We start from the raw sequence: 26,768 nt of genomic DNA, 5'->3' as shown, positions 1-26,768 counted from the left end.
GACCATGCCGTACAATGGGACTCAAGTTGACTGAGCACCTCAAATAACCCAAGGAGTCAGGAATTATTACATAGAAGAATGGTTCCATTCTGCATCGGGAGGTCTGCAGGAGAAGAAAATCCTTTTACTCATGTGTAACTCCACCTGTGGTATCCCTTACCAACAGCATATGAACTCCAGCAATGTTTATAAAGTAAGAAAATGTTCTTATAATCCCTCCATTCATGATCTGCACTTTTGGGTTAACCGGTGACCTTTCCCATGCAAAAACACAGCTCTTACTCTAAAATGTCATGTCCCTAGCATTTAGGGCATCTGCAAAGTTATTAAGGACTACTTAGAAGAGGACGTACCAAAGGAATCATTTAAAAAAGAAGGGTCAAGTTTAGATAAATAACATTTTTATCATTATCACAGAAAATGTTTGACCATCACATGCTATGTGCCAGGTACTATGCATTCATGAACTCATTTGATCCCCATAAGGACTTCATTTCACAGATGTGGGAACTGAGGTTTGGAGAAATCACTCAGCATCACACAAGGAACAGGAGACTGAAGCAGGATTCTAAGTAGAGCACAGAGCCTGAGCGGCCTGCTTCTACTTAGAGAAAGTCTATTGCAGGAAACTCAGAAAGTAACTCACTCAGCCTCTCTGCCTTCTCAGACAGGAAAAGAAAAACCCACAAAGGAAACAGAGAGTTGCCCCAGCCTTGTGTCTCAGTGTCAGAGCCCAGGCCAAGATTCTTTTGTGTTTTACCCACGTGTTCTCCACCCCTGGCTGCAGAAAAAAGAGAAGAGATGGAGGAGCCATGGGAGAAGGAGCGATGGGGTCTGGGCAGGACGCAGAAAAGAATGTTCCCAAGGACAGTGGCTGCCTTATCATCACACCAGCCTCACTCAGCGGCCATATTCCCCTCCTCCACATCATTTCCACACCTACAGTCGGCCTGTCCCACCCACTCCTACCTTAGCCTTGCTCTACTGGAAAAGCCTAACATACCACAGCCCCTAGGCTGTCATGTACCTTTAAAAGGACCTACCATTGGGGTTTGGGGCCGGGGAGTAGAAACTGGTGCCTCAAGGAAGCCAGCTCATCAGCCAGCTCTAATGTTTCTGAGTGGGGATGACCAAGAGGAGGACAGCCTGTAGCCGAGAAGATGGCACTCCTGCCTGTCTACCTGCCCAAACTCTTCTCTGGCTTCCCACTGCTGGGGCCAAACTCCTCACCTCCACAGCCTCTGCAGCTCTGCCTCGCCGGGTCCTGCCTCTTGGTCCTCAGTACTACTCACGGAGCTGCCCTTTAGTCTGGCCCCTGCCCCATGGGTTCTCCATTTTTCAGGGAAATGGGCCATGCCTGCTCACTCTTCAGGCCTTTGCAGGAGTTGGGTCTTCAACCTTACTCGTGTTCAGGCTCCTCCCCTTCCCCCACCCCACGCCCAAACCTAGTCTTCTACTTTCATTTATGTACCTGACCTCCCAAAACTCAGTTTAAATGACACTCGCTCAGAGAAACCAACCCTAACTCCATAAGACCTCCTAACATACGCTTTCAACCCACTGGCCTGGTCTTCTCTTGGTACTTTGCAGTCTGCCTTGACTTGTGTGATTGTTTCACTAATATCTGTCTGGTCCCCAAGTCTGTAGACTCTGTGAAGATAAAGACCAAGTCTACTCGTTGTCCACTTCACTTCTCAGGGCATGACATAGTACCGGGCATGTAGTAAGTACTCACAAATACTGAATGAATGATGAGTGCTCCAAGAATTCCAAATCTCCCATAAGGAGAACAGTGACATCTAGTGACTGCATTCACACTGGGGCTTTTCTGATAACATCCCACCAACTGGCCTTGAAAACATCTCCCTGGATTTCCGAAGAAATGGATGTTTTGATCACGCCGAGGAAGCTGGCATGGAATCCAGACATGGGGGAATCTGACTCCTACGCAAGGAGGAAGAGAACCGCCACTCCTCTTGCTACCACATGTGCCAAGAACACATCACAAAAGTCCTGTGACTTAGCTAGGCTGGTGCCATATTACAGATGAGAGGAGTGTGGCCCAGAAGGGCAGCACTGGGCCAAGATTATGAAGCGGTAAATGAGGATTTTCATTTTCCTCCCCCACCGAGTCCTGAAGAGCTTGGCCCCATGCAGCTAACCATGAGGCTTTGCTCATCCACACTAACAGAACACTGGTCAGACAATCTTTGGTATTCATTGGAAGTTTCAACAGCCTCCTCACAGGTCTCCCTCTTTCCACACTTGCATCTTCACAGTCAACTCTCACCCTGAAGCCAGAGCAGTGAGATTTATACATATCTGACTTTTTGTTTTAGTTAGTGCGGGGACCTCTGACGCATCGGATTAGATCATCCATGAGGCTTAGCTCGTGACTCAAGGTCATTATAGCACCATGCATGGTTAGGCTTTATATATTCATCTACTTTGCATTCATTAATTTGCTAATTTTAATACTTAAAAAAAAAAACTCCCACAAATCCACCACCCAAAATGCCGGGTAGGAACATGATACCTCCATGTGATGAGGGCTCCCTCATGCCATTGCCCTGCCTCCCCGACTCAAGACTGTCATTATCCTGAATCCTATGTTGACCATTTCCTTGATTCCTTTTTTAAATAGTTTATAGCAGCTGTATTCATTCAAAAAATGTAGTGTATTTGGCGTGCATCTGTTTTAATTTAAAATGGGGGAAAGGGCATCACACTATATAAAATTTATCTTTGGGATTTATATTCTCCATTTAATATTATGTTCATTCATCTCATATTAAGTGACACTATAGTTCATTCATTTTTTTCTCTTGTAGAGTATTCCACTGTATGTATATTCCACTGTGCACTTATTTAACTGCTCTCCTACCGACAGTCATCTGGGCTGTTTCCAGAGGGCTCCTTCTGCTGCACGAATCTAACCCTATCAAATCTGTCCTGCATATCCTAAGCATCTCACTCCCCTTCAGATGGGATCCAAATTCCATGAGGTAGTTTACAATAACCCATATGAGCACGTTCCTTCTGACCTCTCTGGCCTCATCTCTGCTTTCCTTCTATCTCTTAATCTTACTCATGGGATGCCTTCCAGGATTTGTACAGGTCATGTTCTTTTCTGCTTCTAGTCATCTACCTGACATTCTCCGCATGTCCTTACTCTCATCCCCCTCTCTCCTCTAGGAAGCCCTACCTGACCATTTAGCACCTTCTAGCACTTAGCCCAATAGAACACTATGGTAAGAAGCCATAATCCATAGCAGCCTGATGGTATTGGTCAGGGATCTCCCAGACCATCTTCTTTGGGCCAAGGGCTATGAGGGATTTGCTGCAGAGAGAAGACTGGGGACAAAGTAGAGAAGCTTTATCCACCTTCCTCTCCCTAACTGAAGGAGTAGCATCACTATACTTGGCTTTATGGGTTGGGATTCCTGAAAGACTGCATTTAGAAAAAGTGTTCCATGAACACAATTTTGCAAACCAGTGAACAAATCATTTATATGGTCTCTTCAAGCCCAGACATGCTGCCATGGGATATGAAAGATGCAGGAAGAGGAAAAAGAGGAGATATAATTTCACAATTAAGCACATAGGCTCTGAAGCAGACAAACTTTGAGCAAAACAATAAACATATTCAAGCTTTCCTCACTTGTAAAGTGGACATGACATTAGGGTGAACCATATGGAATTACCATTTTTTAAAAACAATATTTATTTGAAAGAGAGAGAGAGCGAGCAAGCAAGCATGTGCACAGGGAGGAGCAGAGAGAAAGTTTTAGCAGACTCCTTGCTGAGCTCAGAGCCTAACACGGGGCTCCATCTCATGACCCCAAGATTATGACATGAGCCGAAACCAAGAGTTGAACACTTAAACAAGTGCACCACCCAGGGGTCCCTGGAATTATCATTTTTTATAAATAAGAAAATGATCAAATGCTGGCAATTTCATATAAGTTAAACCAATATTTATACATAAATCAGATATGGAGGGAAGATTAAATGAGATAATCCAGTATAATATTGAGGCAGAGACCTTTAGGTTTTTTTTTTTTTTTTTTTTTTTTTTTTTTTGACCTTTAGGTTTTTAACAAACCCATATATCTTCTTCCCCAGACCATCAGTTAGAATATATTTCCCTGTTTTTGTTTGCAGACAGGTGTGCCCAATGCCTGAGTTCTACCCAGTGGAAGGGAGCTGAAATGATATTTGTCACTTTCAGGCTTGGCGCACGTAAACTTCTCACATATGATCCCCCATGTACTTTCTTCTATGGAAGCATCAGGTTGATGAGGGCACAAGGCAGAATAAGATGGGTCTCTGAACCCCTTCTCAGAGTGAAGCCACTCATCATCAAAAACTTTTATTTGGGACTCTGTACAAACAAGAAATAATTTCTATTATATTAAGCCATTGATATTAGAGGATTTATTGGTTATAACAGCTATATATGTACTTAAAATATGGTAAGGGATCAATAAATGTCAGCCATCACCATGATGGTGATTAAAGACAATCCCAATGGACAAAGGGCCCACAAGGGTGAGAGGGAGGAAGATAGGTACTTAGATGTGACTTAGTGGCTGTATCAGGGGAACTCACCTCCTTGGTACCATTGTCTTGGATGAGGGTATAAAGTGGTACTACACGGTTGATTTCCAGCAGCACTGGTGTGGGGCTCAGCTGCTCCTTGCCTGGTCGGCGGCAGAGGTGGCAGGTAGATGGACAACGGCCTTTCTCCTCACAGCGGATCTCCACACCTGAGATAAGCTGGTCATCCGACAGCATTTGGGCGGTCAGCAGCCCTGAGAGGTAGGTGATGAAGGGCATGGACTTGAGTTCCTTCTTGCTGCCCAGCTCTGTGGTCTCTAGAGAGAGCGAGAGAGAGAGAATTCAATATTGTTCAAAAGGGCAGACTCTTGAACCCATAGGGTCCAATGTGCCAAGGAGGTAGTATCCCATGGAAAAGAAAAAAGATGATAGAGTGGTTTGTTCTAGGTAGTGGTTTGAAAGAGCACTGGCCTGATGACTCAGATGTCGGAATAGTGTCTTGTTTTACTATTCATATTAAGCAGCCCCTTACTTACTTTCTCTGGGCCTCACATTTTCCATATTTAAAGTTGACTGTTAGATAAGAGGACTCTTCAAGGACCCTGCAAGATGTAATAAATCAAAGATATTTTCTCAACAAGAAATTCCTATCTACTGTCAATTTAAACAAATTCTACCTTTCTTTTGAAAACTTGCTACAGTCCTATATTTTCCATGAAGTTTCGTGTGATGGGAGAAACACCAGCTGAAGTCAATTTCCATGTAAATCCCAATTCTGCTTGATAATAGTAAGCTACCTTGGGAAGGTCTCCTCATACCCCAAGGCCTGTGGGGATTAATTCTATAAAATGAGGTTATAATACTTACTAAAACAGTTACGAGTGGTAAATGAGACAGTAGGAGGTGGACCTGTCTGGGAAAGACATGATTTCCCCTTTCTGTCTGAGTTCATCTGTCCCTTGTGCAAACTTCTTTTTCTGCCTTCTTCATGTGCATGCTGAGATATAATTAACCATCCTCCATTTTGTGCTGTCTCTCTTGATCCATACCACTAGCATTCCCCACGTCTGTCTTCGCTCACCTGTCTTATTCTTCTCCTATGCCTCTTCAAATGCTTACCACCCATCAGTGCTCCATTCCACTGTCACCCTCTTCAGGAAGTCTTTTCTCCTTGCTTGAGCCCTTCTTCTCTGAATAAGTATTTCTGTTTATAAGACCTAATCTTGTTAAACTCTTTTCTCATCCCATTTTCTGCTGACCTCTCCGGTCATATGATCCACTCTTGGAGATGGGACCATGTCTCCCACTCCTGCTTCCCACTCCCCAACCCCTGCTTCAGTGTTTAGCATCATGTTAGGGGAGTACTTGTGACTCAATCAAAGAGGGAGATGACAGAAATCTGAATAGCTAGAATAACATTCATGATCTAGTCTAGAGGTTCTGAAATCGTTCTGAGGAATTCTGTGGCTCCCAGGCAGCATCTCAGCAGAGGGCAAGATGGAAACTGGGTAGATGGAACTCGAAACCCACATTTCACCTTCAATGAGAGCAGTTCCACTTGTATCTCTTTTCTTGACTGGCCTTCTGTGTAAGACTTCGTAAGAAGAGAAGGGTGGATGACTATATAAAAAAGCTTGAAAAAGCAAAGGGATTTGTACAACCCAGAAAGTTCCATTTGCACCACACACTGTTTGAATGGTATTCTCAAACTTGTGCAATGCATAATCTGAGTGGCAAAACAGGGGGGCCCTGCAATGAGGGGCAGAACTTGGCCCAGATGGCAGCTTCGTCCGAGGCTGGTAAAGTTAAGGCATGCTCCTGCCTCAGTGGAAACAGGGGTCCTGGGCACCAAGGCCTGAGAGAAAAAAGTAGGGTTACCTCCTGCTCTAGCTCTCAGCTTGCAGTGACATGCAGCTGATCTGGAAATGGGCTTGCCAATTAGAAATACAAATAAATGCAGCCTTCATTCATTACTCTCTGGGCCCTCGGGCCTGGGATCTGGGCTCCACCTTTTCTGTCTGGCTGTCAGCAAATGCTTATGAGCATCAGATCAAAGGCTCTGAGGGAGGAAGACAAGGCAAATTCCAACTAACCAATTCTTCAGGGGGATTAAAGAAGGGTAGTTACTAAGATAAACAAAACAAAGCTGTGAAGAAGGCATCTCAGCAGCTGGGCAGACAGAGACAGTCTTACATACAGACAAGTTGAAAGAAGAAGATGATGATGACTTTTGGAAGGGCAGGCTGGAGAGATAGTCTTGGAGAAGGGTGACTTCAAACTTGGGAGAGAATAATCATTGAGGGGAGAAGCTCAGAGGGCGGTCAGGGCTGCAAGGACCTTAGGGGGGGTTGTTAACTCACATTCTGACCCAGAGGTCAGTAAATTAACTGGTCCATGAGTCAAATCCAGCCCTCTGCCTTTTTTTGTAAATAAATTTTCATTGAAATACAGGCATCTTCATTCATTTATGTATTGTGTATGACTACGATGGCACAATTGGGTAGTTGCAACAAAGATGCTATGGCCCACAAAGCCTAAAATATTTGCCACCTGAATAAGTTTGGGGACCTCTGCTCCAGTCCTAGGTTATAGCTGGGGCAACTGAGTCTCAGAAGGAAAATCTATCTTTGGTCACACAGGAATGTGGCAATATAATGGATTAAAGTAAAAACACTGGAATCAATTGGGCCATTGATACACTTAAATTGTGAATCTCCAATAAGAAAAAATAGGGCAGGGCATCTTTTCTCCATAAAGCATCTTTCAAAAACTATTGAAAAAGCATATATTTGGAAATGCTACTCTGGTACAACCCTCCCATTTTTAAAAATTTTTTTCAGTATTCCAAGATTCGTTGTTTATGTATAACACCCACTACTCCATGAGATACATATCCTCCTTAAGACCCACCACCAGGCTCACCCATCCCTCCACTCCCCTCGCCTCTAAAACCCTCAGTTTGTTTCTCAGAGTCCATAGCCTCTCATGGTTCATCTCCCTCTCTAATTTCCCCAGTTCACTTTTCCTTTCCTTCTCCTAATGTCCTCCATATTATTCTTTATGTTCCACAAGTAAGTGAAACCATTATGATAATTGGCTCTCTCTGCTTGACTTATTTCACTCAGCAAAATCTCTTCCAGTCCCATCCATGTTGATGCAAAAGTTGGGTATTCATCCCTTCTGATGGCTGAGTAATATTCCATTGCATATATAGATCACATCTTCTTTATCCATTCATCTGTTGAAGAGCATCTTGGCTCTTTCCACAGTTTGGCAATTGTGGTCATTGCTGCTATGAACATTGGGGTACAGATGGCCCTTCTTTTTACCCTGCAATTTCAGGGTCATAGGGAAGCTCTATTTTTAATTTTTTGAGGTATCTCCACACTGTTTTCCAAAGTGGCTGTACCAACTTGCATTCCCAACAAAAGTGTAAGAGCGTTCCCCTTTCTCCACATCCTCTCCAACATTTGTTGTTTCTTGCCTTGTTAATCTTTGTCATTCTAACTGGTGTAAAGTGGTATCTTAATGTGGTTTTGATTTGAATTTCCCTGATAGCTAATGAAGATGAACATTTTTTCATCTGTCTGCTTGCCATTTGTATGTCTTCATTCGAGAAGTGTCTGTTCATGTCTTCTGCCCATTTTTTGACATGATTATCTGTTTTGGGGGTATTGAGTTTGAGGAGTTCTTTATAGATCTTGGATATCAGCCCTTTGTCTGTAGTATCATTTGCAAATATCTTCTCCCATTCCATCCACCCTCCCATTTTAAACAAGGGGAAATTGTGTCCCAAAGAAAGACTTTCCAAGGTCATATGTTGAGTTAGTGTTCCTTTCAGCACGTGGTCCCAATCTCTTCTGTTAACCAATTTATCACTTAAACTACTATTTTAATCTCATATTTTAAAACATAGATGGCCTACCTCTCACAGCATCTTGCCATATGCATATAATTTAATTGGGAACGGAATGTGGTGCTGGGAGTAAAAATTCCCTTGATCAAACAAACATTCATAGCCACCGGGTTAAAGATATAACTAGCCATTTAACAACAAAACAAGCTATAGATCTTTGCTGGTCTGTTTTTTCCCAATAAATCTTTTTTTTCAGTCTATCAATTCAATAGGTGAGTTAAAAGCCCATAGTCTAGGCTGCCAACTGCCTTGAAGTAGCAATCTAGAACTCTTAGCTGAACTTAGGGCTGGTTTTGCAAAAGGAGGACACTTGAGAGTCACCTGATCTAACCCCATTGCTCAACAGTTGAAGAACCTGAGACCTAAACAAAGAAATAGATTTATGTCTATCTCCCAAGCGCATTTACTAACAATGATCCTTTTTGTAAAGATTGTATCATGCTTAAATTATGGTCTGGATGAGAGTTACAACAGGGAAGACATTAACCATTCCATTAATTATTCCTCTGTAGACATCACAATTGTGAAAGTTAATTATTTCTGATCCAACCTCACTCTGTGCCTAAAGTCATCTTTAGTTCCAGTGCCAGTTCTTCAGAAAAGCCTTCCCTGAACTCCATCCCCATGCCACCAATCTATACACGGCTTCATATTAAAGAATCTTGTAGCATACTGTTCTATCCATCATCTCTCAATGTCTTCAGACTGTAAACGCCAAGAGGACAAAGACAGTATTAGTTGTGCTGATTTCCATATCCGTTGTACATAGAACCTGGAACACGTTAAGCTTTCAGTAATAGTTTTGACAAATATTTGTTGGATATATATATATTTATAGACCCTGATCACCAAGCTATCTTACCAGAGCACTGATAAGTCTAAGAGCCAAGCTTTGTGAATTTCAAGACTGACAATTAATTGATGGCTTGTAATCAAGTGACAACCTCTTCCCAAAGTAAAATTAGCTTTCTCAATGGGAAGGTTTACAGATGAATAGCTGATCAATTTGCCAGTTGTTCTGGTCTCCTCTGGGTTTTCACATAGGCCCTTGCCATTGAGGGGATGGCAGAGTTCAGTTAAAACAGGCTGTCTTTAACAGGCAAGGATAAAGAGCATTTTTGAAGAGACTTATCCTCTGTTCACATTCCCCATCCCTCTGAACAATGCTTCCAAAATAGGATCATGTCTGGTTTTAAGCCCAATTCAGTTCCAATGACACTACAACCCATTCATTTGAGAACCTGCCAACTGAACTCTCTTTTTTCTCCTCCCAAATTCCTGCTGGGTATTATTTTGTTGCCACCAAAAAAAAAAAAAAAAAAAAAAAAAAAGGCAGCCTCAGTTGAAGTGACAACTCCTTGTTGGGAGGGCAGCCAGGGCTTTCCGGCAGGAGGTGATGGCACTGCTTGCCCTCATCCAGAAAACAAAACAAAGGCAGCAGACTAAGGGCTCCTGGGAGAGCCAAAGCTGTGCGAATGTTTGTTCAATATTCGGCAACAGCGCAGGGCGCTGCCTCCCAAGTCAGACAGGCTTGCCTTGGCAATAGGCTTGCACTTGAAGCATTTAAAGGCTCCACAGGGACCAGAGGGGCTCAAATTAGAAACGTTAAGGGTGGGGGAAAGAGGGTGAGACTTTTATATCATAAAGAATGGCCTTTATTACAGCCATGGCCTCCCAGGAATTGCTGAAATGGGATCATTTCTTAGGTGGACTTACTGTCTCCTGTTGGAGGAAAGCAACTGCTCTGAGGCCTGACTCAAGGACCCGCACAGATATCCTTACAAAGGGAAAGTAGCCAGCTGAGAGGCCATCAGCGAGGTCTGCCCTTGTGCAGGGTCCAATCCAAACTTCCCAGCCTAACAGTCAAGGTCCTGCCTCGTCAGTGCACCCTTCGTAACTCACGGCACCAACCCAACTGAATGAGTTCTTGTGAGAATCAGATAAGGTGCCTGGCAAAGGTTAGGCACTCGATCCCCATTGGTTGTTGCTGTTGTTGCTGCTGTGGTGGTTATAATTCTTAGCCCCGCTGTTGTAACAGGATGTTACAATTGAAATTTCCACTGAGACACCAAGATGGAATAGAAATGAAATCCCCAAACTGAGCCCCAATATGCAGAACTTACAAAGGAGATGAATCCTAACTGGTTTCATAATTCCTGAAACCTCAGCCAGAACAAGGAAATAAAACAAGGTCAGAGAATAGGCAGGAGGGATTTAGGAGAGATTTGTCTGAGGCAGGCAGTGAGTTCCTGTTTAGGGTTTCCAGCGCCCCAGGTGAGACACGTAGGGCATGCTACCTTCTAATCCCGTTCTGTAAGAAGGAGCCTCAAGATTGCTTTTCGGAGAATTTGCTGTGTGTGCTCCTCTCATTTTTATTTTAATGGGCTAGTTCAATCAGCATCTCTCTTCCCAATGAAGCTGTAAGCTCCATTAAAGTGAAGACGATGGCCTGTTCTAGCGATCATGTGCATCCCAGCACAGAGTTCACTCTCTGATGTAGAGTAGATGGTTTACAGGTAAATATCTGAATTAAGGAATAGATGGACATGAGCCTCTTTCCCTTGAATCCTTTCCATTCCTGTAACACTTATGAGACTTCAAACTCACTCTCTCAGTTTATCACCATAGCCTCAAAGGTAGATGGTCTTAACCTTACTTCACTGATGTAGAAATGATAGCTTGTAGCACTAATTCTCACTCTTGCAAAATGAGTTGTCTCTGTGGCGAACACTTGGCCTTTCTCTGTTCCCGCCACTCCCAGACACCACCTCCAGGCTCCCCCACCCCTTTCCATGGGCTAAAGCATCTCAGGGGTAAAAGGCATTTTAAAGGTCACCTACTCAGAAATCCCACCTAATGTTCCATTCACCACCAAATCATCCTCTAACTTCTTTTCGGAAACTTCTAATGATGTAAAACTTACTATGTTTTCAGACCTCCCGTTCCATTATGGGACAGCTCTGTTAAGTCTAGGCAGCTTCCCACCCAGAAACTACATTTCTCCTCCTAAGCATCAGACCCAGACTCGGAGTTAGACACTTCATGTTATTTGGACACTCTATCTGAGGTGCTCAAGCCCGCCCCCTACCTGCCGGTCATGCTAAGATTAATCCCCTGACTAGGTCGATGAACTCCTGATGCCGGAAAATGTGGGACAGTCTCAAGTGGCTTCTGATAAGGTTTATGTGTCTCAGTACGGATAAATGTGTGTGTGTGTGTGTGTGTGTGTGTGCAGGTGCACACATGTGCAGGCATATTTAAGGCACGGAAAGGAGGGCAACAGTGGAGACTCTAAAAAGAAGACAGGTCGGGGCACCGGGGTGGCTCAGTGGGTTAAAGCCTCTGCCTTCCGCTCATGTCATGATCTCAGAGTCCTGGGATTGAGCCCAGCATGGGGCTCCTCTGCTCAGCAGGGAGCCTGCTTCCCCCTCCCTCTCAGCCTGCCTCTCTGCCTATTTATGATGTCTCTGTCTGTCAAATAAAAAAATAAAATCTTAAAAAAATAATAAGAAGAAGAAGACAGGTCTACAAAACTTCTAAATCCTAGGAAAACTGATCTCCTGATCTAACCTAATTCACAGCTTCCTTCCCAAGTATACGAGTTAGTAAGCCTGACTGCAGAAGTGCGACTCTAGTACAGTGACTTGCCTGGGTTTGAATTTCACCTTTTCCATTGCCAGGTGGGTGACCTTGGACAAGTCACTTAACTTCTTCTCATCTGAAAAATGTTCATAATGTTTGTATCTAAATCTTGGGATATTTGGAGGATCAATGAGAAACAGAACCAATGAGGAATTTACAAATTCTAGGGTGCCCAGAGCATCATTTGTTCTGGGGCGCCTGGGTGGCTCAGTGGGTTAAGCCTCTGCCTTCAGCTCAGTTCACGATCCAGGGTCCTAGGATCGAGCCCCGCATCAGGCTCTCTGCTCAGTGGGGAGACTGCTTCCTCCTCTCTCTCTGCCTGCTTCTCTGCCTACTTGTGATCTGTCTGTCAAATAAATAAATAAAATCTTTTAAAAAAAAGAATCATTTGTACTACTCTATGGCCAACTAATCTTTAACAGAGTAGGAAAGAATAGCCAATGGAAAGTCTCTTCAATAAAGGGTGCCGGGAAAATTGGACAGCCAGATAAGAAAGAATGAAACCAGACCCGTTTCTTATATCACACACAAAGATTAAACTCAAAATGGATGAAAGACCTCAATGTGAGACAGGAATCCATCAAAATCCTAGAGAAGAACACACGCAACAACCTCTTCGACCCTGGCCACAGCAACTTCTTACTAGACAAGTCTCCAAAGGCAAGGCAAAAAAAAAAAAAAAAAAGTAAAAATGAACTATTGGGACTTCATCAAGATAAAAAGCTTCTGCACAGCCAAGGAAACAGTCAACAAAACTAAAAGGCAACCTATGGAATGGGAGAAGATATTCATAAATGACAAATCAGATAAAGGGCTAGTATCCAAGAACTATAAAGAACTTACCAAACTCAACAATCCAAAAGACAAAAAATCCAGTCAAGAAATGGGCAGAAGACATGAGCAGACATTTCTCCAAAGAAGACACACAAATGGCCAAAAGACATGTGAAAAAATACTCCACTTCACTTGGCATCAGGGAAATACAAATCAAAATCATAAGCACCAATCAGAATGGCTAAAATTAACAAGGCAAGAAACAACAAGGATGGGAGGCAAGGATGGCGAGGATACGGAGAAAGAGGATGCTCCTACACTGTTGGGGGGAATGCAAGCTGGTGCAGCCACTCTGGAAAACAGTATGGAGGTTCCTCAAGACATTAAAAATAGAGGTTCCCTATGACCCTGCAATTGCACTATTGGGTATTTACCCCAAAGATACAAATGAAGTGATCCAAAGGGGCACCTGCACCTAATATTCATAGCACCAATGTCCACATTAGCCAAACTATGGAAAGAGCTCAGATGTCCATCAACAGATGACTGGATAAAAAAGATGTTTTATATATATATATATATATATATATATATATATATATGGCAAATATATATATTATATATTTTATTTATATATTTTTTATTTATTTATACTATATATATATATATATATATATATATCATATAGCAAATATATTAGCAAGAATCACATGAGATCATAGGTATAAACCAGCCAGGGCTGCATCTTTTTTTTTTCTTTTCAGAGTAACAGTATTCATTGTTTTTGCATCACACCCAGTGCTCCATGCAATACGTGCCCTCCCTATTACTCACCACCTGGTTCCCCAACCTCCCACCCCCCCCACCCCTTCAAAACCCTCAGATTGTTTTTCAGAGTCCATAGTCTCTCATGGTTCATCTCCCCTTCCAATTTCCCTCAACTCCCTTCTCCTCTCCATCTCCCCATGTCCTCCATGTTATTTGTTATGCTCCACAAATAAGTGAAACCATATGATACTTGACTCTCTCTGCTTGACTTATTTCACTCAGCATAATCTCTTCCAGTGCCATCCATGTTGCTACAAAAGTTGGGTATTCATCCTTTCTGATAGAGGCATAATACTCCATCGTGTATATGGACCACATCTTCCTTATCCATTCGTCCGTTGAAGGGCATCTTGGTTCTTTCCACAGTTTGGTGACCGTGGCCATTGCTGCTATAAACATTGGGGTACAGATGGCTCTTCTTTTCACTACATCTGTATCTTTGGGGTAAATACCCAGTAGTGCAATTGCAGGGTCATAGGGAAGCTCTATTTTTAATTTCTTGAGGAATCTCCACACTGTTCTCCAAAGTGGCTGCACCAACTTGCATTCCCACCAACAGTGTAAGAGGGTTCCCCTTTCCCCACATCCTCTCCAACACACATTGTTTCCTGTCTTGCTAATTTTGGCCATTCTAACTGGTGTCAGGTGATATCTCAATGTGGTTTTAATTTGAATCTCCCTGATGGCTAGTGATGATGAGCATTTTTTCATGTGTCTGATAGCCATTTGTATGTCTTCATTGGAGAAGTGTCTGTTCATATCTTTTAGGGCTGCATCTTTTATCTGCCACTCAGAACAGTTCAATGAGTAATTAGTGTCCCTGTTTTACAAATGAGGAATATATATATATATATGAATACTGCTCAGACATCAGAAAGAATGGATACTTACCATTTACTCAATGTGGATGCAACTGGAGGGTATTATGCTGAGCAAAATAGGTTAATAAGAGAACAACAATTATCATATGATTTCATTCATATGTGGAATATAAGAAACAGGGCAGAGGACTCTATGGGAAGTGAGGGAAAACAGAATGGGAAGTCATCAGAGGGGGAGAAAAACCATGAGAGACTCTTAACTCTAGGAAACAAACAGGGTTGTAGAAGAGGAGGTGGTTGGGGGGGATGGCGTAATTGGGTGATGAGCATTAAAGGGGGCACATGATGTGATGAACACTGGGTATTATATGCAACTGATAATTTATTGAACACTGTATCTGAAACTAATGGTGAGCTATACGTTAGCTAACTGATGTAAATTAAAAGGAATTATCTGTTCTAGCCCTTGGTTTTCACCTCAGCATTATTCAATTCTTATGCAAGTCTGGATCTGTAAATGTTCCCTGGTTACCTGCTGGTGATTTAACCACACTGTCAGGAATTTCTCTTCAAACTACCCACTTCCGAACTAGTGGAACACAGCAGACCAAGGTAGACAATTCAGTAGACAAAAGTAGAACTGCACACTTAAGTCCAGAGCTACTGAGTTAAGCCTACCTGATTTAGGATCCTTCTGGGGAAGCCGCTACCTCTCCAACCTTGGTTTCCTCATTTGTAGAACAGGGACACTAATTCCTCACTGAATTGCTCTGAGTGGCAGTAAAAGACGCAGCCCTAGCTGGTTTACACCTCTGATCTCATACGGTTCTTACTGTCATGCTACAAAGTAGGGATCATAGCCCCCTTTTACAGATGAGGAGAGTGAGGCTCAAACTGACATAGTATAACCTTACAAGTGACAATATAACCTTACCTATTTCAAGTGAAAGCCGTTAAATTTCTGGGGAAGCAGTTAAATATTGAGAAAGTCATACTCTCTACACGGCAGGGAGAGGGACCCCTGGATACTGCCCAGGACCCCATAGTAGTGACTGATGTCATTTATTCGCAAATTAGAATTCTTTGGATGATTTTTTTTTTTTTAAGTACTAACATACAGGCATGGGTCTGTTGTATTTGTCCTAAAGAAAGTAAGGGGCAGAGTGAAGAATCCCAGACAGCACAGGGGACCCAGAAGTGGGCTTTCCCACAGACTAAGCATAACCAGGCACGCCCTCCCCCTCCAAGACTTTTAGCTTCTTGATGTTAAGGGACTAGTTTGCACCCAAGCTTATCATTTATTCCTGTCTCTAGTGAGATAAGGTGGTTGCTGCCAGTAATGGGAAACTGGAAGAAAAAAAAAAAGAAGAAAGATAGAAAAAAGGCCATGTGTGAGCTCCTGCTGCCCTCTAGTGCCTGCTTAAGATGACTGCTCTTGGGGGGAAAAAAAATTTGTTCTTCTATGCCAAAGAATGATTACTGTGTGCTAAGTAACTTTCTAGGCTCTGAGGACAGCGGGTAAGACAGGTAAAGGTTTGGCTTCCATACAAGGAAGCCTAGCATAATGACTATGAGGGTTATGAACAAGCCTTTGCTAAGAAGGTCTATTCAGTGCCAGGTTTGGAGCCAGGCACTGGGGGCGGGGAGGGGGGGGTGTTGCTGAAAGGGTGCAATTACGAACAATGATTTGTTCCCATCCTAGTGGCACCCAAGTACAGAGATCTGATTCAGTGTATCTGCTAGGAACAAAAACCCAGAAGAGGAGGAGAAGGGAGAGACTGGAGATAAGACAGAGAGAAAAGAGAACCAGTGCTACAGGATCCTATAGGAAGTAAGAAGAAGTAAACTCCCAGGAAACATTGGAAAGGATGTGGTCTGAACGTAAGACAAATCTAAGTGGAATTTTGCTATGAGACCAGGGACTCTGGTATAGCTATGCAAGCTGTGTACTGCACAACAGTGATGAGGCAAGGGGGTGAGTGGGGACTGAACCCAGCCTCACCCCACTAGTCGTGCCTGTGCCCACAGGATCGAATCCAAGTGGAGGAGAAGTACTTCCTAATTTATACAAAAGCTAACTTATGGGCTAGCGGAGGCCCTGCGTATAACAAGCTCTCAGAGCCTCTGCCCTACTATGTGCAAAGTAAGGCTAGTATCACCGATACTGATGCAAAGTTCTTAGAATTTGAAATGTGTACAGTAAGAAATTTCAGTTCTTACTGTATTCATAACAACCTAGTTTTATGTTTTATTTTATTTTTTTAGAGAGAGAGAAAGAGACTAAGAGAAAGACAGGGAGCAGGGGGAGGGGCAGAGATTGAGGGAGAGAGAGAGAGAATACGAACCCCAAGCAGAGTCCAAGCCCAGTGTGGAGCCCCACATGGGGTTCAGTCTCACAACACTGATATCATCACCTGAGCCCAAACCAAGAGTCAGACATTTAACCGAATGAACTACCTAGGCACAGCAACCTAGTTTTATTTTTAAGATGTGGTGGGATAAGTGCTTGAAAAGGGGAAAGGGTAGAAAGGAAATTCACATTTCCTGAGCTTTTATTCATCTTTGTCAAGCACAAGACATTATGAATCTCACTGGCTCCTCATAATAATGCTTTGGACAAGGAATATTATAATTTTTATTGGAGTGAACTGAACAAGTGAGAAAACAGAGGTTCTGAGAGGTGACAGACTTCAGCCGAAGTCCACTACATATTCAGGATGACTCCAAAGCCTCTTTTCTGTCCAATGGAACACAGAAGCATCATTAATAGGAGGCCTGCCTTCATCTACTGGGATCCCATCCTCCCTCTTTCTTAAAAACTCTGCTCAGAACTTGTCCTCTCAAGGAAGTATTCTGAGATTAGTTCTTCCTCAGTTCCTTTCTCCTCCTTTCAGTAGCTTCTTAGGCTATAGGTGAAGGATGAAATGCTCAAAAGGAATCATTCCTGGGCAGAGCTCAGGGAATTGGAGGTCTCTGTGGGACGTCAATAACCTGCTTCAGATGGAGACTCCTAGATTATCCTGCTTGGGCATGACCTTGATACAGTAGACAAACCAACCAGGCATGCCAGACCACCCTGGGGCCCGTGGGAGGTTGCCAGATGTGAACATCAAGGAGGGTGTGACCTTGGGTGGGGTCAGCTGGAGGATTTGGTGTGGAGAGCCAACAGAAAACAAACTTAAACTCTCTGGTCACTTCCTAGGACACTCCAGTCTTCTTGTCATACTTCTAACTCTGTATTTCCACTGAAATTGTAATACTGAGATTAAAAGATCATCTTTAAACATACTGACAGGCAATGCTTTTGAAGAACAGATTCAAAGTGGGTTACTTCTCCCATTAGCATCCCTCCTCACTGTAGCTATGCAAATGAGCACACCCATTGAAAATATAAAACAAAATACCAGTAAAGGGCTAAGACCCACTAGGGACTCCCCGTCTTATTGCTGAGGAAATCAGTAAAATTAATATTAATCATAGCTATGTTTTACGGGGATATATTCCAGGTCAGATGTTCTATTTGCTTTACATACAGTAAGTGGTCTGCACCAGTCCTAACAACAGTGAGAAGTAGGTTTCCTTATCATTATTCATTCATTCATTCATTCATTCATTCATGCTCACGTGCATTAATTTGAAGAAGCCCAATACAGGGCTTGAACTCACAACTCTAAGATCTGATCTCAAGACCTGAGCTAAGATCAAGAGTCTGATGCTGGGGCGCCTGGGTGGCTCAGTGGGTTAAAGCCTCTGCCTTTCGCTCAGGTCATGATCCTAGAGTCCTGGGATCGAGCCCCGCATCAGGCTCTCTGCTTGGCAGGGAGCCTGCTTCCTCCTCTCTCTCTCTCTGCCTGCCTCTCTCCCTACTTGTGATCTCTCTCTGTCAAATAAATAAATAAAATCTTTAAAAAAAAAAAAAAAAAGAGTCTGATGCTTAACCCAGGCACGCCCCTTACTGCTTTTTAGGGGTGAAGAAATGGGAGCTCACAGAGATGAAATCAGGGGTTGGAGTGAACTGAACGTCAAGCCATTCTGATCTGTCTTACTTGCAGGCACTTTTCCACTATCTTAAACTGCATCCAATCTGCTAGACTATTAGAGATTCAGGGCTAGACAGTTATAAATTCTGAGAATTTAAAGTGCAATTTCTGTTACTTATGCCCATTACATCATACTGATTAGCAATAAAAACCTTAAAATAAGAATCTATGGACAATCAATAGGTAATGGGTTGAAAAACTATGGTGTATCCACAGTGTAGAGTCCATGTACTTAAAAGGGAATTAGGACGATCTTTATATGTAATACGGAGTAATCACAAATATATTTCAATTAAATGGAAAAAGCAAAGTGCAGAGCAGTGTTTATAGTGCTTTCTTTTGTACAAGAAAGGAATATAAATATATATATATTATATGAATAGGTTTCTATATAATATGTATGTATCATCCATATACAAATTCGATAGATAGATACAATTTTTCACTAAGCCAACACTGAAACAATTAACCAAAACTAAAAAAAAAAAAAAAAAAAAAAAAGGTTACCCACACAGGGAGCAAGGAAACAAAGATAGAAGCCAAAGTTTTTGTTTTTGTTTTTGTTTTTTTTAAGATTTTATTTATTTGACACAGAGAGAGAGAGAGATCACAAGTAGGCAGAGAGGCAGGCAGGGGGGGCAGGAAGCAGGCTCCCTGCCGAGCAGAGAGCCCAATGCGGGGCTTGATCCCAGGACCCTGAGATCATGACCTGAGCCGAAGGCAGAGGCTTGACCCACTGAGCCACCCAGGTGCCCCACACATACCCCCCCCCCACATTTTTTTTTTTTTTTTGACAGAGAGACAGTGAGAGAGAGCATGAAAGGGGAGAAGGTCAGAGGGAGCAGACTCCCCATGGAGCAGGGAGCCCAATGTGGGACTCGATCCCAGGGCCCTGGGATCATGACCTGAGCTGAAGGCAGATGCTTAACCAACTGAGCCACCCAGGCGCCCCCCCTCCCACATTTTTTTTTAAGTGAATCTTTTTTATAAGTTTTAGTTTGGACTCACATAAACTATTATATAATTTTTTAAATCAAAAAAGACAAAAACAATCATTGAATTATATGCAAACTGAGGGGGAAAAAACTAGCTATATATCAATATGTTGGCATAACCACACAGAGAAAGTAATTATTTTAAGTGGCTTTAAAATGCAGTATTTGATTGCAGACATTTAGGGAGAAATATTCCAAAGGGGAAAAAATGATCTGCAAATAAATCTTAAAACTAAATGTAATGGATTTACTGCTAGCCATGATATTGATATGGTTATTATGAAACTATTATGTATAGATTGTGGACTACAGCAAACAAGCCATAACCTTACCATCATTAGGAACTAAAATCAGAAGGGTAAAAAGCAACTAACTACCTCAGGTATAAAGTCAAAGAAGGTAAGGAAAATTCTGTACACTGAAATGTCATATAAACTCATAATTCATTTTTATCATTTAAAAAATAAACGTTTCATAGTTCTCGCTACTAAAAAGACCTAGAAATAATGGCAAACTAATAGTAATAATATTCTTATGCCCAGACTCTTGTTTTGAAATACCATTTCCCACTAAGAGACACAAAAGATTCTTGGAAAAATTCCTTAGTCCAACTCTGGAATAGGTATGGTACAAGCTGAGCCTGGGACATCTTGCTGTGCCAAAAAGAGAGATCTGCCAAAGACTAATGTGGTCATTTCAAAAGGACATAGAAGCCCATCTACAGGGGCTCACACTGGCCTAACATTGAATAAACTGAACATCAAAGAGAATAATGACTGCAATTGATTGAAATAGATCAAATAAACAAGTTTCACAATGTACTTCACACCAAAACCAAAAGCCAAACCCAAAACCCAAAACCAAAAAGCAAACAAAGCCTATTGATCACCATTGGGGATGGCTAGGAAACTAAGTCATTATCTGAAAATTGAGTTAATCAAGCTTTAATCCTATGACTTGGATTTCAGGATAACTACCTTTTTCTTTAGGGCAATTCCACATGCAGAAAGAATGACAGAATTAGGAAACTGCCATTTTGCAAACTCTAATAAAACAAGAGATCTAGACAGCTATCATCAATGAGTCCTAGAGCCATTAGGAGAAAGGCTGATGGGAAAATGTCTAATCAGTGGATCAGACTTATACTACCTGACCCGCTGGTCAATCCTAATTATCACTTAAAATAGTAAACCAGACAATACATACAGCGTGGCCTGTATGCTGATGTTCATTGGGTCCATGGATAAAATTCAAGGGTCTTTGAATTCGTATAGGGAAAACAATACATCTTTATTTTAAGTATCCTGTGGATGTAATTTAGCATTTCCTTAAATTATGAATGCAGGCAATGAACTATAGCAGTGTACCACTTACTAGGACTTTGTCACCATCAAATTCACATTCATTCCTATCACATTACAGTTGCCATAAATTATAATTTTTTCTAAATATTTAGAAATATAAATATTTCTAAATACTTACATTCCATACTACTTAGCAATTACAAGTTGCTAGATTCTCCACTGGATCTTAACATTAATAAAGAAGCACATATATAACACAACAGACATGTTCTTAAAAACATTTTGATAACTATAACTTGATATAATTTTTCTTCTGTAGACTCCCTGAACTTAATTTTATGAATTTAAAAACATTATGCTGATATAAGTGGGTCTATAGGCTTCATCGTTCTACAAAATGGGTCCATGGGACAAAAAAAGTGATGAATCCTAGGAGAAGAGAACAAATTAACACAAAGAGGGAGCCATTGGCTAAATATGCAAAGTAGACAACTGTAAAGAACAAATGAGTCAATGTCTTCAACTACTAATGGCATGGGCAAAATTTTAGATGTGACTATTGCAGGCTAAAGGAGACCTAGTACAACACGTGGACATTTTGATCGTTATTTAAAGATACCTACTTAAACACACACACACACACACACACACATATGCAAATTAAGGACATTTGAGTGAATTGCTAGATGTGATAATGATGCTGAGAGATTATGCTAAAAAATAATTGTCTGTTGGAGATACATACTGAGGTATTTAAAGGAGGAGTGATAGGATACCTGGGATTTATTTTATTTTATTTATTTTTTTTTAAGATTTTATTTATTTATTTGACAGAGAGAGAGATCACAAGTAGGCAGAGAGGCAGGCAGAGAGAGAGGAGGAAGCAGGCTCCCCGTGGAGCAGAAAGCCTGATGCGGGGCTCGATCCCTGGGATTTATTTTAAAAGAATTCAGCAACAAAAACCAAACTGGGAGTGAGGGATAGTGAAACAAAATCAGCAAACTATTGACAATAATTATTGCAGGGTGATGGACACACAGGGATCCACTATACCATTTTCTCTCCTTGTATGTGAACTTTTCTCAGTAAAATACAGAGAAGAAAGGGCTGCCAGAGGATTACACAAAATCAGTAAGGCAATTATTGCTGGGGATGAGGAGGAATTCTTCACATCTACAGTATGTACTGCTCTGATGCTTTTTTCTAAATGCATTTTCACTTGTATTATGTTTACATTTTTTTAAATAGCAATCAAATGTTCCCACTTTTGTAAAAATAAATTAGAACAATAGTGAGCAGAGACATGAGAAGAATATATAAAAGGTAGAGATGGGGGAGGGGGTTGGGAAAAGGAGACTGTCTCTTTGTCTGCTGCTACCCAGTCTTACAGATACCAGTGGATGCCGTGGGCAATGGCAGCCACCACAAAGAGAAAGGTGAATGAAATCCTTGAGACAAGGTTAACAGGGAATCTGGAATGGGGATGAGATGTGAGACTCAGCAGAAATAAGGCCCATGGGAAATTCCCCAGCAACCCCCACTAAGCATTGTGTTGAGTTGAGGCTAATGACACTACACAGGGAACATTCTTCGAATGCTACTAACATTTATCCAGCACCTACTTGGTCTGTGTTTGATTTCTGCTGCCCTTTGACTACACGCACTAGTTCAAACTATTAGCAAGTGGGTCTGGCCAATACACAGAAATGCGCATGATATTGAAATAAAGTTTCAAAATTCTGAAACAGCTGTTTCCATATCGGTTCAACGAAATTAAAAAAAAAAAATCCTCCCTGCACAATAACATTTATGCAGCCTTATTTGTGACGGTTAAATGTTCAATAATGGGTGTGTCAACCTGAGAAAGTCTTATGTAAGCCAATCTGACAACTATGAAGGCCAGAAAAAAAAGTGATTTCAAACATTTTCCTATATTAAATAAATATAAAAATTGATATTTATTAGAAAAATATTTAAGGGTGCTGGGTGGCTTAGTCGGTTAAGCATCTGCCTTCAGCTCAGGTCATGATCCCAGGGTCCTGGGATGAAGCTCTGAGTCCTGCTCCCTGCTCAGTGGGGGGCCGGCTTCTCCTTCTCCCTCTGTGCCACGCCCCCTGCTTGCTCGCGCTCTCTCTCTCTCTCTCTCTCTGTCAAATAAATAAATAAAATCTTTCAAAAAATTAAAGGAAAAGAAAAAGATTTCCTTGGATACCCAACTTGGTCATAAGTATGCATGAACGGATTAAAGGAGAACCTTATAAATGTTTATATTTATATGAATATAACCAGTATAATGGTTATATCAAGGTAATGGATAAAGTTGACTCTTTTTACACACTCTTTTATACTGTAAATTTAAATTGAATTCAAACATCTATTGAACACGTACCATGTCCTGGATAAAAGCCAGATTGAGAAATACACAGGTATTGAGTATGGCATACGTAGATCAGAGTCAGAATTTCAGCAGAAAGTAGACTAATAACAGACAGACAGACGGTAGATAGGGAAATACAAGAATAAAAGATTGAAGGAGGGAGGAAAGGGAAGTGTGGAAGATGGAAGGCAGGTGGGAGGGATGGAGCCTCTAAGAATGAATGACCTGGAATGATTTTATCTCCTCATATGCACTGCCTATTATAATCTCTTCCATTTGAGTAACTTGCTTTTAACCAACAGAATATGGCAATAAGGGATATCACTTCTGTGATTAGGTTTCAAAAGACTGTGACTTCTGTCTTCCTCAGACTCTCTCTTGCTTTGCTGAAACAGGTTCTCTTGGAGTGGTCCATGAGTCAAGGGATCTGAGTAAGTCTCCAGCCAAAAGGCAGAAAGAGGGGCCTTCAGTCTAACAATCCTGGAAGAACTGAATCCTACTATCAACACAGGCAGAGAAAGAGGAGGAAGCAGGTTCCCCGCGGAACAGAGAGCCCGATGTGTGGTTCGATCCCAGGACCCTGGGATCATAACCTGAGCTGAAGGCAGAGGCTCTAACCCACTGAGCCACCCAGGAGCCCCACCTCTCATAAGTCTTCTGAGAGTTTGTGAAGTAGAGGATCTAGCTAAGCTGTGCTCAGATTCTGACTCCCATCGTCTGTTAAATAAGAAATGTGTGTTTTGTTTCATGAACATAGGGGAAGGGATGGAACCATAAAGTAAGATGAGAACAGAGAGGGAGGCAAACCATAAGAAACTCCTGACTCTAGGAAACAAATGGAGGGTTGCTGGAGGGGAGGTGGGTTGGGGAGATGGTGTGAGTGGGTGATGGGCATTAAGGAGGGCACTTGAAGTAATGAGCACTCGGTGTTATATGCAACTGATGAATCACTAAATTCTATCCCTGAAACTAATAATACACTATATGTTAACCAAATTTAATTTAAATTAAAAAATAAAAAGAAAGAAATGTGCATTGTTTTAAACCACACCACCTTGGGATAATTTATTATTCGGTTTAGATGTAATTAAGAGTGATAGATACAATTTTATTATATTGTTTCATGGAAATTTTAACAATTTTAAACCTCTAGGCTCAAACAGACTTGGTTAGGAAGTATTATTTTTAATTCTTTCCATTTTCTCCCTTAGACTCTATAAGCACAAATTCCTCTTCCTCTTTAGAATTGTTTGCTATTAATAGAAGAGGGGGGAAATATTTTTTTCAAGAATAGTATAAATCACAGTAATGATAATAATTATGACAGTTCCTAACCTTCCTAGAACATTCACTCTCTACCAGGCGGTGCTCTAAAAACTTGAGCTCTATTAAGTCATCCAACATTCACAACATTCCTTTCAGTCCCATTTTGCAGAGGTAGAAAGTAAAGTACAGCAAGGCTAAGTAAATTCTCCAAGGTTCCACAGCTTGTCACTTGCAACAAGTTACCATGCTTTACTTCAAATCATCTTTTCATCTCTTCTTCAAAATAACCATCCTGGTAAAGGGGGTTGGGGTTCCCACCAGGTCTGACTCCAAAGCCCTTTCTCTTTCTACCACACAGTGGTGGACTTAACAAGCAAACTATCTTAATAATAATAATAATAATAATAATAATAATAATAATAATGAAGGAGAAGGAGAAGAAGGAGAAGGAGAAGGAGAAGGAGAAGGAGAAGGAGAAGAAGAAGAAGAAGAAGAAGGAGAAGGAGAAGGAGAAGGAGAAGGAGAAGGAGAAGGAGAAGGAGAAGGAGAAGGAGAAGAAGAAGAAGAAGAAGAAGAAGTGGTGCAGTGAAATGAACGTCAATGGGATGTCAAGCGACATCCCAAAATGTAAATGCTTAACATCCAATATCTCTCATTTTGCCACAACACCCCCCCCCAAAATCCTGTGAGTTAGCTATTGGTATTTTCATCTTTAAGAAAGTAAAAGAGAGGTTAAACGAGAAATCTTAGCAAATGGAGAAAATAGTGCTAATCTCATAGGGTGATGCTACCAGCTCAACTAGTCCCCCAAAGAGACAGGCTGACATCCTGTACACCAGAATGTGGCTTTATTTGGAAATAGGGTTATTACAGATGTAATTAGTTAAGATGAGGTCACACTGCAGTTTTAATTAGCTAAGATGGTGGTCACACTTAATCTGACTGTTGCCCTTACACAGACACATCCATTGAGGAGAATGGCATGTGAAGATGGAGATACAAAGAGGGAAACTGACCACAAAAGATGGAGGCAGAGATATTGCAGTTATGCTACTGCAAGCCAAGGGATGCCTGTGGCCACCAGAAGCTGGAAGAGGAAAGGAAAGAGCCTCCCATTGAGACTTCATAGAAAGCCTGCTTCCACTGACACCTTGATCTCAGATTTCTAGCCTCCAGAACTGTGAAAGAATAAATTTCTCCCTGTGTTAAGCACCCAGTTTCTGATACTTTGTTATGACAGCCCTAGGAAACTGATACAGGTAGTTTAAAAGTTAATGAAAAAAAGGTTAGTTAAAATGCTGAATAAAGAGTATTTCAAGCACTCCACAAAGAGTATTTTAAAAATGTCTCTGTGTATGAGGAATGCTAATATTGTGCCAGAGTATGCAAAGCCACAGAATTAAAATGAGTGCCTTTTCCCAGGGTATTTATTTTACTCTGAGATTTTTGTGGGAAGAGTGGTAATTAATTTAACTGGTAAGTAATTTAAACATTAAAAAAGAGGACAGTCAAACAAACGATTTTTTTAAGAAGAGAAAGAAAGGGTTTTTCATTGTCATTATTGTTCTTTAAAGGCTGCTTGTTCGATATCCCCAAACTGTCAGAGGAGTACCACTAGGCTTCTCTCTGAGTGGGGAAACGTGGGTATAAAAATATGATGAGTTCTGAATTGAGATTTTGGGAGCCAGGAACTGTGTTTTTCAGCAAACAGAGTAGTAACTACCCATCTAGTCTGAGAGGAGGGTCTACGTGAGGTCTTAAGTTTGGGAAGAAGCTATTTGACAACAATTTTCCCATCTCCCCAGCCTGCAGCACAGGGACTGGTAGAAGTACCCCAGGTCCCTATCCAGAAAGGCTTCCTGCCATTCTGGTGAAACAGGCCACTCTGACTTTCCAACGTGGCAGAAACTCAGGGGAGAAGGCAACTCCTGCTGCTCCCTAGCGAGGCTGCCCAAAAGAGCTCCTTTGAGTGTCTTTGGCTTGACAGGATCACACTTTGTGATCATAATGACAGCCAGAATTTACCCCATATTCCTTGACTTCTTAAGTATTGTCATCTCTCCTCCTCTTTTGATCCTTATAAATATACTTCACCCAATAAAGTGAAAAGATATCTGGGATCATAAAATGGGAGTAGTCTTTGGATGGTGGTTCAGAGCATGTCCATGGGTCTAACTGACCTAAGTACCTCAGCCCTACCACTTCCTAGAAGGCTAAGGTAGACAAGCTAGTTAATCTTGCTGGG

General features: G+C 41.7%; 1 protein-coding gene across 3 annotated transcripts in view; it reads right to left on the bottom strand.

Annotated features, from left to right (window-relative positions):
- ASTN2 (astrotactin 2) overlaps positions 1-26,768 on the bottom strand; it is an 875,241-nt gene that overhangs the window by 180,826 nt on the left and 667,647 nt on the right. For all 3 annotated transcript variants that reach the window (XM_046023052.1, XM_046023053.1, XM_046023054.1), the window contains one exon: positions 4,612-4,877. In XM_046023052.1, coding sequence (XP_045879008.1) covers positions 4,612-4,877 — 266 coding nt within the window. The remainder of the gene's footprint in view (positions 1-4,611; positions 4,878-26,768) is intronic.

This window comes from Meles meles, chromosome 11, assembly GCF_922984935.1.
Source record: "Meles meles chromosome 11, mMelMel3.1 paternal haplotype, whole genome shotgun sequence".
NCBI lineage: Eukaryota > Metazoa > Chordata > Mammalia > Carnivora > Mustelidae > Meles > Meles meles.
Note: the sequence above shows the minus strand (reverse complement) of the source record. Positions and strands in the feature narration are given on the sequence as shown.